The 12,847-nt window shown below is 40.0% G+C and overlaps 2 protein-coding genes across 3 annotated transcripts in view; both read right to left on the bottom strand.

Moving 5' to 3' along the window:
* phf2 (PHD finger protein 2) overlaps nt 1–895 on the bottom strand; it is a 38,737-nt gene extending 37,842 nt beyond the window's left edge. The window contains exon 1 of one of the 2 annotated variants that reach the window (XM_033626979.2): nt 511–895. In XM_033626979.2, the coding sequence (XP_033482870.1) occupies nt 511–608 (98 nt within the window). In that variant the 5' untranslated portion in view covers nt 609–895. The remainder of the gene's footprint in view (nt 1–510) is intronic. The other variant, XM_033626980.2, reaches the window with a different exon arrangement.
* A 1,976-nt stretch (nt 896–2,871) lies between these two features.
* The window catches only part of LOC117257142 (constitutive coactivator of PPAR-gamma-like protein 1), a 29,215-nt gene continuing 19,239 nt past the window's right edge, over nt 2,872–12,847 (bottom strand). The window contains exons 13-17 of the mRNA XM_033627073.2: nt 12,013–12,222; nt 7,558–7,756; nt 7,248–7,377; nt 6,582–6,678; nt 2,872–4,435 (exon numbers count right to left, since the gene is read on the bottom strand). Of these exons, the coding sequence (XP_033482964.1) occupies nt 4,118–4,435; nt 6,582–6,678; nt 7,248–7,377; nt 7,558–7,756; nt 12,013–12,222 (954 nt within the window). The 3' untranslated portion in view covers nt 2,872–4,117. The remainder of the gene's footprint in view (nt 4,436–6,581; nt 6,679–7,247; nt 7,378–7,557; nt 7,757–12,012; nt 12,223–12,847) is intronic.

The following is a 12,847-nucleotide window of genomic DNA, read 5'->3' as shown; positions in this document are numbered from 1 at the left end:
GCCGTGCTCCGTGAAAACACTCGGTGAAAGCTCCGAGGACGGTTAAAGTGTGACAACATTTACAGACAATATAAGCGAAATATCGCAGTGAAAGCGGCCATGAAGAGGGGAAATGGGAGACAAATGAGCAGCGAGACTGCCGAGGCTTCCCCCGATGCCTCTGCCGCCCGCTCACTACAACGGGGACGGTTTAGTTTGGGGCTATGCGGGGATGTTAAATCAGCATTAAGTGCAATTATTAGACGAAACCCACACCGAAATCACTCTATTAACCACCGTAACTTTTTATAAGAGCAATCTGTTTTGTGTTATTCGCGAAAAAATGTCACAACCCCGGTCGGCTATATTTAACTCCGCCTTCTTCTTCTTCTCCAAGCGGCCTCTCTTCAGATGTAGACGGGCGACTGAGAGCCACAAAGCTGTCAAACGCACCGAGACCTCGCCATTTTTGTTTGTTTAAAACAAATGCAAAGCGCCACAAAAACACCACGGTGAGCAATCTGGCCTTACCTGCCGTGGAACCAGTCCTTGCAAGCATCGCACTCGATCATAAACTGGGTCACGTCGTAAGGTAATCTGCAGATGCAATATACTGGTACAGTCGCCATGTTCAATTCACAACTACGTCGGGATAGACTGGGGGGGCTGCAGGAGGAACAACGTCCTGCAAACAATATGATCCAATATGATCTTCCCCAGAAAAAAAGCCAGGGGCAGACCCGCCGGACACATGAAGCTAAGCGCACATCTCCATCACACCACGGCCGTGTGGTGCAAACGATGGAGGCTCGTCGTAGCAGGCTTTCCTGAAATGCATTATTATTATTATTACTATGTGCATGCCCCCTGGTGACTGCTCGGCACCGAGGCGGTCATATTAGGAGCCAGAAGAAAATGTAGCCTCGATGTCGTTGCGAAATAAATAAATAAATAAATGTGAAAGTTACGTCAGGGAGCAGGTTTAAATCAGCGGAGCTCAAATCAGATGAATGAACGTCCGGATCAATCAACACTGCAGCGATCAGCCCCCATCAACACATACAGGCAAAATAAAAGCCTTTTATCAGCAGTCTCACAATGCTTATTGTTAGCTGATGGAATAATGTCACATTGTGCCATAAGTGCAGATTCTTATGCTATTACATAATTATGTTTACGTGATAACCGAATGAAATAATGCTGTTTTAACAGTGCAGAATAATAAATTAAAAGGTGTAATAATGTATATTACATCAGAATATATCAGATTGTATATAATTAGGCGTAATATCTATTAGATTAAGAAATAAATAACTGCATTATGTAATTACCATAGAAATAAAATGAAATCAAGCTAATATTGTTTCTATGGAAATTACAGAAACCATTTATTGTTTGGTCATATTTGTTAAATATCATGATAAAAAATAAATAAAGAAAAATCTTTTTTTTTTTTTTTTTAAGTTTTGCCATTTTTTTATAGGGGTAGGGTCATAGGTACCAAACAGGTTATGGATCAGTAATATTAGGACATCTATGTGTTATTCTACCAATACACGTTATAGATGTTGGGTTTTAAAGACTGAGTGTGAGGCTGGTTTTAGATTAAATGTTTAAAAAAAAAAAAAGAGGTTTTGTTGGTCAAAAAACAACAACAAAGACATAAAAACAATTAAAAAAAATGAAATATTAAAAAAATGAAAATAAATATAAAAAATGAAAATAAATGTAAAAAAAAATCCAAATAGATAAAAAATCCAAATAAGTTAAAAAAAATGAAAATAAATGTAAAAAAATCATAAAAAAAAAAAAATCCAAATAAAAAAAATCCAAATTGTATAAAAAATTAGGTTTTGTTGGTAAAAACAAAACAAAACATAAATAAATTAAATTATAATCCACTCAAATATCTAAATACCTGGCAATGTGAAGACTGAAACAGCATTTACACAATGACCTAGGGAAATAATACCTACAGAAAATATATGATTTTTTTTTAATATAGTTAAATTAATATATCCAATTTACAATTTTGGTGTTGTTTAACTGCTTTGAAAATTTGACACTTGGTGTCTAGTCAAAAAATGTAATAGGTTGGTGATATTCTGCAGGAGGAACACAGACTTCTAATCCTTGCAACAGCGCTGTGCTGTACAGGAGACTGTATTGATCACTAGAAAATGACAGTCACATCTATTGCTTCACAGTAATATTCACAAAATGAGTCCAATAGATCATTTTGCATGATTATATTCATTTGCAGAGGCATTACAATATTGCAGAAATAATTTGACAGATTTTCAATTAAATAATTGATTAGTCAAATAAATCAAACAACTGCCTCAGTGTCTCTGGTTGAGCATGTCCCAGCAGTATTAGATGTACTTGTATGTGTATAGATTGTTCTCAGACATGTAATATGTGTTTTTGTATTGACGATAGGACTCATAATGATGGTGCAGGTCAAAGTTCACCCACTCCTATCAGTTTAGAATTTTAAGTGTCTTTAATTGACACATGCAGTCAAATGATAAGGGAGAAAACTGCGACAAGAATCATCACTCTTAATACAATTGAAAGCTCTGTATAAGATGGGATTGTTTTGTCAATAAAATATCTCTAATTTATATCTCCTTCATCTGAGCGGGTCTTAAAGATTGTTGGATAATCTTAAAATACACTTTCCATTTCCACAAGGCAAAGCCCTTACAAGCCATGATTTTGTAATTTGGCCTGTTAGCATTCAGAGCAGATTTGCTCACTCTACTGCTTTTAAAAATGAATGCACTGATTTAAATATGCAGTCAGTCAGTGAGCAGGGGAAAGGTGAAATATTAATGCCTACATGCTGTTACAGTACGATGAGGGATAAATAAACAAACGACCAACAACTTGTACTAAAAGAATATAGTTTTATTAAGCATCATAGCCTTCACATACACCACGCCACAATCCACCAATGTTCAACCAAACCCCAACAGCAGTTCATTCTTTTACAATCCATGAGTTAAGAAACTGATCAACTTACATAGAAGGAAACCTATTTAGCTCTGGCGGGGGGAATACACCATTTCTCTGATCACTAATGAAACATGAAAAGGAGAATTAAGTCAAAAGGTTAGATGATGATACTGGTGTGGAAGTATGAGTGGAAAAACAACACTAAAGTAAATCTCAAAATTGATTACTGGCTGACGGCTAAAGTCTTAATCGGGAGTGATTGAGGATGTTGCTTTCAGCTACAAAAGAAGTGACTTTCATCAAAGCTTTTTTATTTTTTCTCAGATATTTGACTAATGCAGAAAACAGCAACAGAGAACAATATTGTGTGAATACACTATTTCAGAGTGGGTAGATAACTTCCTGTTTTTTTGTCTTTTATTAAATGCAACAGAGGTCACAAAAGAATCAAGGTCAGAACAAACGTGTTACTAACAGTTAACACCTTTTATGGGCCATCACTGATATTAGCCATTCGTTAGTTTGCAAATGGGTACTTGTAAAGATGGAGGAAAAAGGACAACATGCATAATAATTACACACCTGTGAAACTGTGAACCATGCAGAAGGTTTTATTGAAGCGGTAATACTACAGCTCTACGTCTGATTCAAGAAACCAAGTCGAGTTGATTTTGAGAGCCATTTCTTGAAATGTTACTTACAGCTTAATGACTGAAATGACATGGAGCTCGTCTGAACTGATGAACAGAGTTGCTTCAATATGACCCGAACCCAAAGTGGTGACCTAGGCGGATGTGTTGCATTCTGTTTTTCTCGTTATACGTTTGGTTTTCATTAAGCAGTTACTGGACAACACAAACTTGATGACAGTACTGTGGCGACGTGGCGCCGACTAGCGCATCAAACTATAAGAACTAAAATATTTCCAAATTAAAGCTTCTTTAGCTTTAATATTCTAACGAAAAGGAAAAGTATCATTGTCATTAACATGTAGAAATCTTGGTGATGAACAACTCCTTAAACTAGCAGTGTGTCGTTTATCTCATGTTTACTGAGAGGGATCCGAATTTCATCTCTTTTCTTTATCTGACAGGAAAAAGGTACATTGACTGCAGGCTTTCCAGATATCCTAACCCTGTTCCATCATTCATCCTTCACCCTCTCTAGAAAAATAGGCTTACTCTTCTTTTTTTAAGACAGCGGCCTCCAGACCTTCATCTCTATGGCAGCCGCTGTCTACATTTAGTGCATTTAAGTGAGGATTAGAATTGCACGTCTTGGAGTCACTGCTTAAGGCACTTTCAGGTTGGATGAGAGCCCTGCGTTCCTCTTTATCTCCATTCAGCTGGTCCGGCTCTTTGTCCTCCACGCCGTTCTCCGTGGCTGAGTTGTCGCACGGCGCCGCAAAGGATTTCCTCTCCTCTGGCTTGGCCTTCTTTCTCTCCTTCACTGCATCATGTCCAGATGTATGAGCAGGCTTATGAGCAGGCTTGCTCTGTTGCAAAGGACAGACAAAAAAGGATTTTAAACGCATGCCAATGACAGTTAGACTGTGAGTGGTTCTGCTTATAGACGTGTGCAACACGGAGGAAATACAGATGTGGGCTGAAACTCCTGTAACTAACAAAAAGACTGGAGAGTAACCGAGGAGTTAATTAGGAGTGAAATAAAAGGGTTTTAAACAGCACAAAGACGTGCTGAGGGGCTGTTTAGTTCCCACTCATCCAGTGCTGAATGCTCAAACAATGGTTATGTATTCTGTTGTTGCACTGTAATTAAACAGAGAAAGGAGCAACAGCTGTATTTGGATCTTTGTGAAGCACATACAGTCTATGCTGAGGCATAACCACCACTGATGTGATTATCCCACATTCCTAAAAAAGGGGTATCAGAGGTTGTCTTTCCAGTTCTTGAGAAATTTACATTTCACCTATAGGTCCATAGGCCCTTTGACTAGATCCATTATAGAGGACCCGTTTGCTCATTTTAGGTTCATACTTGTATTTTGGGTTTCTACGAAAACATGTTTACATGCCTCATTGGTCAAAAAACACTATTTTCCTTACACTGCCTGTGCTTGTGCACCTGTATTTCCCCTCTGTCTGAATGATGGATTTAACTCCCATCTCTTTAATCCCCTCCTGAAAAAGCCCAGTCTGCTTGCATTGGTCGGTGATTCAAGCTCTTCTACATCTTGCCAACTCTGTGTAGTCACTGCAGCCAAGGAACGACTGTAACAGAGAATAGCGTCTCTTTCACTCTGAAAAATCTCCAATAAAAGCCTCTAAACACAACCCCACACATTCCAGCAGCAATATGATCCAAAATCCGGGGGAAATTAACAACATCAGCAACCAAGATTACAAGTTTCCCCTGATGTTAGCATGTAGCTACATGTATGCTAGCAATCCACTTGCAGCTAGAGTATGACTGTAATGAAAAACTTACTACTGTGAGAAATCACTAATAAAAGCTTCTAAACACAACTGGACATGTTCCAGCAGGAATACGATCCGAAATCAGTGAGAAATTTACAGCATCCTTGACGTTAACATGTAGCTTCATGTAGCAGTGTAGGCTTTGTAATGTAAGCACTCGCAGAAGCGTGCAAAGAGCAGATGACGATATAAAGAAATCCAGCACACTATGATGTCATACTGTATAACCAGAATACTGTAGAAAAAACTGTTGTAAGTGGAGTGTTCAAAATGGTAGGATACCTGAGGTTTTTGCTCACACGGATGAATTTGCATATCTTTACCTCATTATTTGAAACCGTTGATACCCTTAACATGACCATTCTTCATTGTAACACTACATAAGATATTATGGAGAACCATAAGAGGTCTCCTTTAAATTTGAACATTCTAAGCTTAATATGATTAGTTGGTGAGATCATCTGCACACTACGCAATCCTCCAGGCCAGGAGGGCCTAAACATGTCTGCCCCTCAAACTCTTTTGCTTCAGCGCAAAACTGTAGGTGAGACTGCTGTGAAATCTGAAATGGACATTGATGATTTACACAGGACCATTTCTTAACACCCTAACATCTCCTCTACAAATCCAACACCCAGATTTCCATGACATTTGCTGTGGATATTCCTGGTCCACAGTGCACCAGCTCCACATGTTTTCACCAGGCCAACACTGAGAGGCTCAGAAGAGCTTCTACCCTCAGGCCAATACAATCCTGCCTCAGACTGCCTTCAAGTTACAAGGTGTTACTTTCATGTAAAACTGACCTGTGCACTCATTCAGACACATTAAACTGCCATCACATTTATGAATTAAATTGCCTGAAAGGAGCTTTATTTCAGGTGTATGGGAAATTCTGAAGGAAATGCTGCTGGTACACTGACACAAAGCTGAATCTGTCTTTGGAAATAGGACATGCAACAAGAAGAGGACAACATTTTTAACCTTGGACCCAGCTCTCTGCTTAGTGAAAAAAATGATATGCATGAAGTAACAAGCTGCCAAACACTATTCTGCAATAGTGACACACAAACACAGAGGGTCAAAATGGAAAACGTACACTCCCAATCTGTCTGTAATTAACTGGAATTTAATGTAGATCATTATGAGTGCTTTGTGAAGGCCCATGTCTTCCATGTGAAGAGTGATGCATCACTCACTTACCAGGAATGCTACCTGACTCTTGAAGGCTCGAGGGTGGTACCTGCCTCCCCGACCAAACGTCCTTATGACGGGCGTGGAGATCACACCTCTGGGGCGACTACAGGAGAAATAAATAAGAAAAGGAATTAGGGATGCACAATAATATCAGCACATCATCTGTACTGGGAGATAAAGGCTTTAAAATGAAATACTGTAACTGTCCCGAAATGAACGTCTCTGCTGATATGACAGGCTGATAAGATGATGCTTTCCTTAGTTACTTCAAATAGGTGAAATTTGCCCTGCTTCTGGCTACTGTCAGGACTGTCTCAAGGAGAATATCATCCAAGCCTGTTAAAGTAGGATGACTATAACAGTTTCTTTGGAAAATGTTACATAAAAATAAATGTGGTATCTTTTACATGTAACCTAATCAGTTGTGGCACTTTTCTTACTTTGCCCAGTGAATGTGCACATTTCGAAAGCATTGTATCTTATGTCTGCATCTGCCAGTGGACCATCATGAGAAGAGTAGACATAATAATATGTTCCACTACAGGAAAGACTCAATGTTCTCTTAAGTTGTGTGGAAAAGATATGTGCATGTATCGTCGTTAGCCAAAATGAACCGGAAAAATCGGCATATCAGTAAAAATCCAATGTCATGCATCTTCTTTCTGTACTTACCCTCTATTAGGTCCCCCAACTGACACCACTTGGACAGGGAAGCCTCCTCTTCCTCTGCTGCGTCGAGTGCCAGCCCACTGACCCACCACAGTGCCGGCTATCTCCAGTTTCCCACCCTGTGACGAGATTCCTTGAAGGCAGAACAATGGTGTTAATCTGTGCAAGTGTATCCACAGTAATACACTTTTCTCTCATGAGTGCTGAACTGATGTAGCTCACATGTAGGTACCTGGTCTAGGACACAGCACAGGGAACACAAACTCTTCCACATGTGTCAGGTAGGGTTTAGTTTAAGAGCCGCTGCACTCACCAGCCATCCCTCTGTCTCTCCCCTGAGGTGGCATCATAGGGGGTGGGGGGTAGAAGGAGCCAGAGACAGGGTAGAAAGGCATCCCGTGAGGAGGTGGAGGTGGCGGCGGGGGGAATGGAGGAGGATGAGGTGGCCGGGTGAAGTTGAGACCTTCCAGGATGCTCTGACGCATCTTCTCCACCTTAGCAACCAGCTCAGTCTGAAGAGAGAAAATGACTGTAAACAAACTGTTCACTCTGCTGGTTAACATTTCTACTTGTCAAAATTAACATTTGGATGACTTTACTTCTCAGATATTATGGCCATTCGTGGTGCCCACACCTAAAACCAAGTTGTATTTGTTTGTAAAATTAGAATCAACCTGCAGTGTTTCACTTTGGCAGGACAGGGCAGCATGTTTTATTTACTCTGAGACAGCTGTATTTAGTAAAATATCTTGCGTAGTGCAGCTTTAAGTTATTTTCATCTATAAATGCACAGCTGGCCATGTCAGGTATTGGTACTATGGTATTGGTATTGTATTCCTGACTAAAATTCATGCTTATTTGTTAGACTGTGAGTGGGCCGATAACTGTCCTTCACTTAAAAGCTGGAGTGTGGAACTTTTGTCTCCCCCCTCTGGCCACGAGAGTAATTACACAAACACTGTTGACTCGTGCTTATCATGTATGGCTGCAGGTGAACTCACCACATCTCCCCGCCCCCTGCAGCCCTCTTTTCACTTTAAACCTTTCTCTGAACTCAGACTCTCTTTTTTATCTGGGGTATCCACTCTAGAAAATTTCCTTGAATGCTTTTTAGGATTTATTACCATGCTCTGAGCAGCTGCTCCTCACTAAGAAGGGGGTCTCTCCCCTGTTCCTGCCCAACAGCTATGGCTGGTTGCCGTAAAATGCATCACCTCTCATGTGCCAGTGTGGGAAAGCCATCACAAGTCTGGTATACCGTGAAAGATGGAGAGATTTCCCTGACAGCAACAGGCTTTATCAGCATTGTTTGAACTTGTTTGGTAAGGGCTTGAATGTAGCAGACATTCATTTGGATGTAAATGGTCTGCACTCTAGCTTTACGATAGATTAAAATAAAGATTATATTTTCAGGTGAGTCAGTCACTTAGCAGCTACAGTGTTTAATTAAAGGAATACTTCACCCATAAAATGACCACTTGTAAATCTATTAGTCATGCCATTGTAACTTGAATTCCTGAAGAGCACTCACATTTTTCTAGCACGCCTCAACATAAAACTGCTGTTTGTTTTATTGATTGACTGGGAGACCAAGTTTAACAGCAAAACTATATCAAAACATCTGTTTACAAACCCTGACATAGCTCATGCAGTAAAATCCATGTCTCATTTATTCAGCTTTATGCTGAAGTGCCCAAGTTCACTTTGGGTTCCGTTTTAAATACTAACGTGTTTAGAAAAATGCATGTGTTTGGGAAGTACTGAGCATACGACTGGATAAATGAGACTTGGATTAAACTGCACGAGTTGTGTGAGAGTTTGTAAACTGAACTTTGATATAGTTTTGCTGTTTTAATTGTGGTCTCCAATCAATCAATGCAACAATCAAATAATACGCCCGCAGATTTCCGTGGAGGCATGCAAGAAAAGCAAAGTTGTTTTTTTTTCACAAATTCAAGGTAACACGACATGACTAACTGATTTCCAAATATTTTGTGGGTAAGTTCCCCTTTAATGTTGGTCCAGTATCAGTAAAGTATTTTTCCTATTTGGTTAAAAGCACTGGAAACTCAAACTCATGAATTTGTAAAAAGTACAAATGTATTTGTAGTAAGTGTTAATTATGCATGTTGTTTTTCTATCAGCTCTCAGAGAAGTCACAGACTGCTGTAAACTGCTTCTACACGTTATTATCTTTTTTAAGTTTTAAGCCTGTTTGGTTACAGATGTGAAAAACTGCTCGTCTCCTCTGAAGTGTGACTGACAGGCATCAGTCTAATTAGAGATGACAGGAAGTGACTTCTCCACTTCTGTGAAGCGTGGACAGTGCACAGCTATTGAAGGTCAAATGTACGTTTGGAGGATTTTTCACAATAAAACTTCCACAAGTGACAAAATTTGTGTGTGGCATGAATTTCAAGCAGAACTGGATACAAAACAAACTTGTTGACCTTGTTGCTCTACATATGTTTGTTACACACGCTAACAGCTTGTTGCATCAGTAACCCAGTGCTCTCTCTTGCTCTGGGTAATGTAGATCTTGCTTTAGATTTTTTTTGGAGTTGTTAAGTGATCTGTTGGGATTACTGACAGGCAGTCAGTGCTCAGTACAAATAAACTTTTTTTATTTAGTTTCTTGGGTTGAACTTGGCGAAGCTGCTCTGAAGCGGTCTCATTTATGGTTGATGAGGACTATCCCGGTCTAACATACAGCTGATGTCTAGACTTGTGACAAAAATCTGAATAGCTGGTTTTCTGTAACTTAAACTTCTTGGCACGTCACATCATTTATTCTTCATAAAGATAAAGATATGGAAGGAACGCACTTCTAAATCAAGTTTGTGGTCACTTTAACAGACTGCTGTGTTTTTACTGCGGGAGCGGCCCTGATGGACAAGGAAATGTTCCAGCACCATAATAGTTGTTTGATCAAATCAATATGGAATCAAGCCATTATTTACCTTGTGAAACTTCTCGTTGTTTTACTGGTCTAAGGAAGCTTCATGAGCTCTGAGACAACAGGAGTCCAGCAGAGAGAGTAAGGGTTAAACTAAATATATGTACAAGTACCGCTTGCTTCCAGTGTTGCAGTGTGTCCTCGAGGCCTAACTAATGTGCTGAATGTATTTCCTTCTTCAGAAAACATTTGGAATGTAATGAATTTATAATGAATAATAACTGCATTATTTACATCATCAGCAGTCATCTTCTTGCCCACCTGCTGACACTTGTCTGTGTTTCTTGGCGCAGTACCTCCACTATTAAACAATCTGCAGGGAAGTGTGTTGCCTCAAGTTCCATCTATTAAGTATCAATCAGCTGTAAAAAGTAATAATTTAAACAACAATTTCCAAGAGCCCAAGAGCTCTTTAACTCTTTAACCAACCAAGAAGTGAACTTTTACATTTGTCACTTTTCTGTCAACTGACGAGTCGATTAACCGGATATAAATCTTGGACACATTTTAGGGTTAGGGGACTGAATGAATAAATTAAATCTCAGTACTGCAGTGTTAAATATCTCTGTGCAAACTAAAACTGCATATATGATCAGTGTGAAAACTAAGGGCTCATTTATGCTCAGTGTTAGGTAGGGAGACAGAGAAGGATGGAACCTTCCGTCTGTACTCTGCCTTCATATTGTCTGAATTTGTTTTCTGAAAGGTTACAGATATAGATGAAACAGAGCAGTACCACTGGAGATCACGGGGGCAGTGTAATGTAGTTTAAGCAAGATACGATAGTACGAGATGAAGAGGACATTTAAAAGATTGCGTAACAGAGCAAACATGTAATAAAGTAGGTCACCGAGCCTCTACAACACTGCCTCTGTTTAAAGGTACAATATTACAACCTCCTCCAGCGTCGCCTTGTTGTTTTAAGAAACTTTTGACTCTGCCCTCTAGTGCCATCTATTGGCTGTATCTATACCATCATAAGTATGAAGGCAGTGACGTTTACAATGTTTGAAACAGATGTATCTATTTTTGAACATAAAAGGAGTGTAAATGAGCCTTAAGACGTGAAGGCCTCAGTTTGCTTCAGACAAACTACTTGTTGGATCGTCTGACAGCTTCGAAACCACCTCTGTGATGGTCGGGGTCCCATCACCGCACCCTTTGCTCAAGGTGTATGGCAATGCTTGAGTGCCCGTTTGTCTATTCTTCACACAACTTCTGTCGCCGCTCAAGTGCGAAAGTGACAGCAGGCTTTTTGAGCCATCTTTGAGTGCGTGTTCATTCAGAACAGGTAATAAACCTTTTACCTGTAGACATGGCCAAAACCTGAGTGTCTACATATAATGCTTTTTAAGGCCTTTTCAACATCATTCTTAACCTAAGGTAAGAGTAATTTTTGGACTAATCATTTTTTCTAATTCAAAAAATGCAAGAAGGAGCAAAAGGTCCTGTGCAGAGGTAGTTTTTTTGTGGGAATATGGTTATTAGAGTGAGTCTTAAATCTACATTTTGCCAACAAGTAAGTGCAAATAAAATGGTTTAAAGATTTCTAACATTAGAAATGTGGACTTTGTCAGAGAAGAGCTTGACTCATTTTCACAAAAAGAAATTAAAAGATGGATAAATTAGATAAAATGTTTGTGGATATGAAGACCTCATAGGTTCAAAGTTAGGAAAGTTCAAAGCTAATATTTACAAAATTGAATTTAAGACATTTTGAGGACCTGCAGACTAACATGGTTTAAATCACACTGAGGCCTTGTAAGTGGAGCGTGTTTTGCTGACTTGTGTGCGTGGTGTGGAAGAAGCTACCTGACCGTCACAGAGGTCAATGAGCTGGGCCTTCTCCCTGTTGGCCCTGATGAGTTTACTCTGAAGCAGCTTGCCATCAAAGTACATCCAGGGACAGCAGTGCTCCCAGGGAATAGGCTGTCCGCAAGCGTCGTTGGCAAACAGAGCCATGTCCACTCCGCTCATGAACAGAGCAGCAAGCTGGACTCCTCGAGGGTCCAGGTTGTCGATCTGTAGAAGAGAAACATCCAGACTCAGAAAATATCCAGACAAAAAGAAATAAAGACAGCATGTTCCCTCAACAGCCCCACTGAGCATTCAGATTTATAGAGTGCAAAGCGACGCACAGAGCAAGCGAAAGCAGCCCATTCACTCCCGGCTGCCAAAATACAGCGGTACACAACCTAATCCAGCCAACACAAAAAGCCTGCACACACAACCTGCATGTTCTGCACAGTGAGGAGCAGACAGGCCGACAGAGATACACACAGACAGACCACGAGGACCAAAGCTTGTGTGGATGGTTTACTGTAAGGCCAAATTAGAAGACAGCTCAGTCTGAGACATGGAGTCGAGAAACCATCCACACACTGACACAAGAACCCCTCTGAGTCACTCAAAGCTCTACAAAAATACATCTTTAGTGCAAAGCTACGGCTTCAAGAACAACGTGCTCGTACAAAACAGTGTTTTGTCGAGGAGGTTGTTTAGTCTGCAGAATATGAGAAGTGTCAAGAGAAACACCACAACATGAACGCTTAAAGGATTCTCTCAATCAAAGTGACTTTTAGAGCTGTTAAACACATGAAGGTCAAATAAGCGACTGACGTGACAGCAGATTATGATCAGGACATTG

The sequence above is a fragment of the Epinephelus lanceolatus genome, chromosome 1 (assembly GCF_041903045.1).
Source record: "Epinephelus lanceolatus isolate andai-2023 chromosome 1, ASM4190304v1, whole genome shotgun sequence".
Taxonomy (NCBI): domain Eukaryota; kingdom Metazoa; phylum Chordata; class Actinopteri; order Perciformes; family Serranidae; genus Epinephelus; species Epinephelus lanceolatus.
Note: the sequence above shows the minus strand (reverse complement) of the source record. Positions and strands in the feature narration are given on the sequence as shown.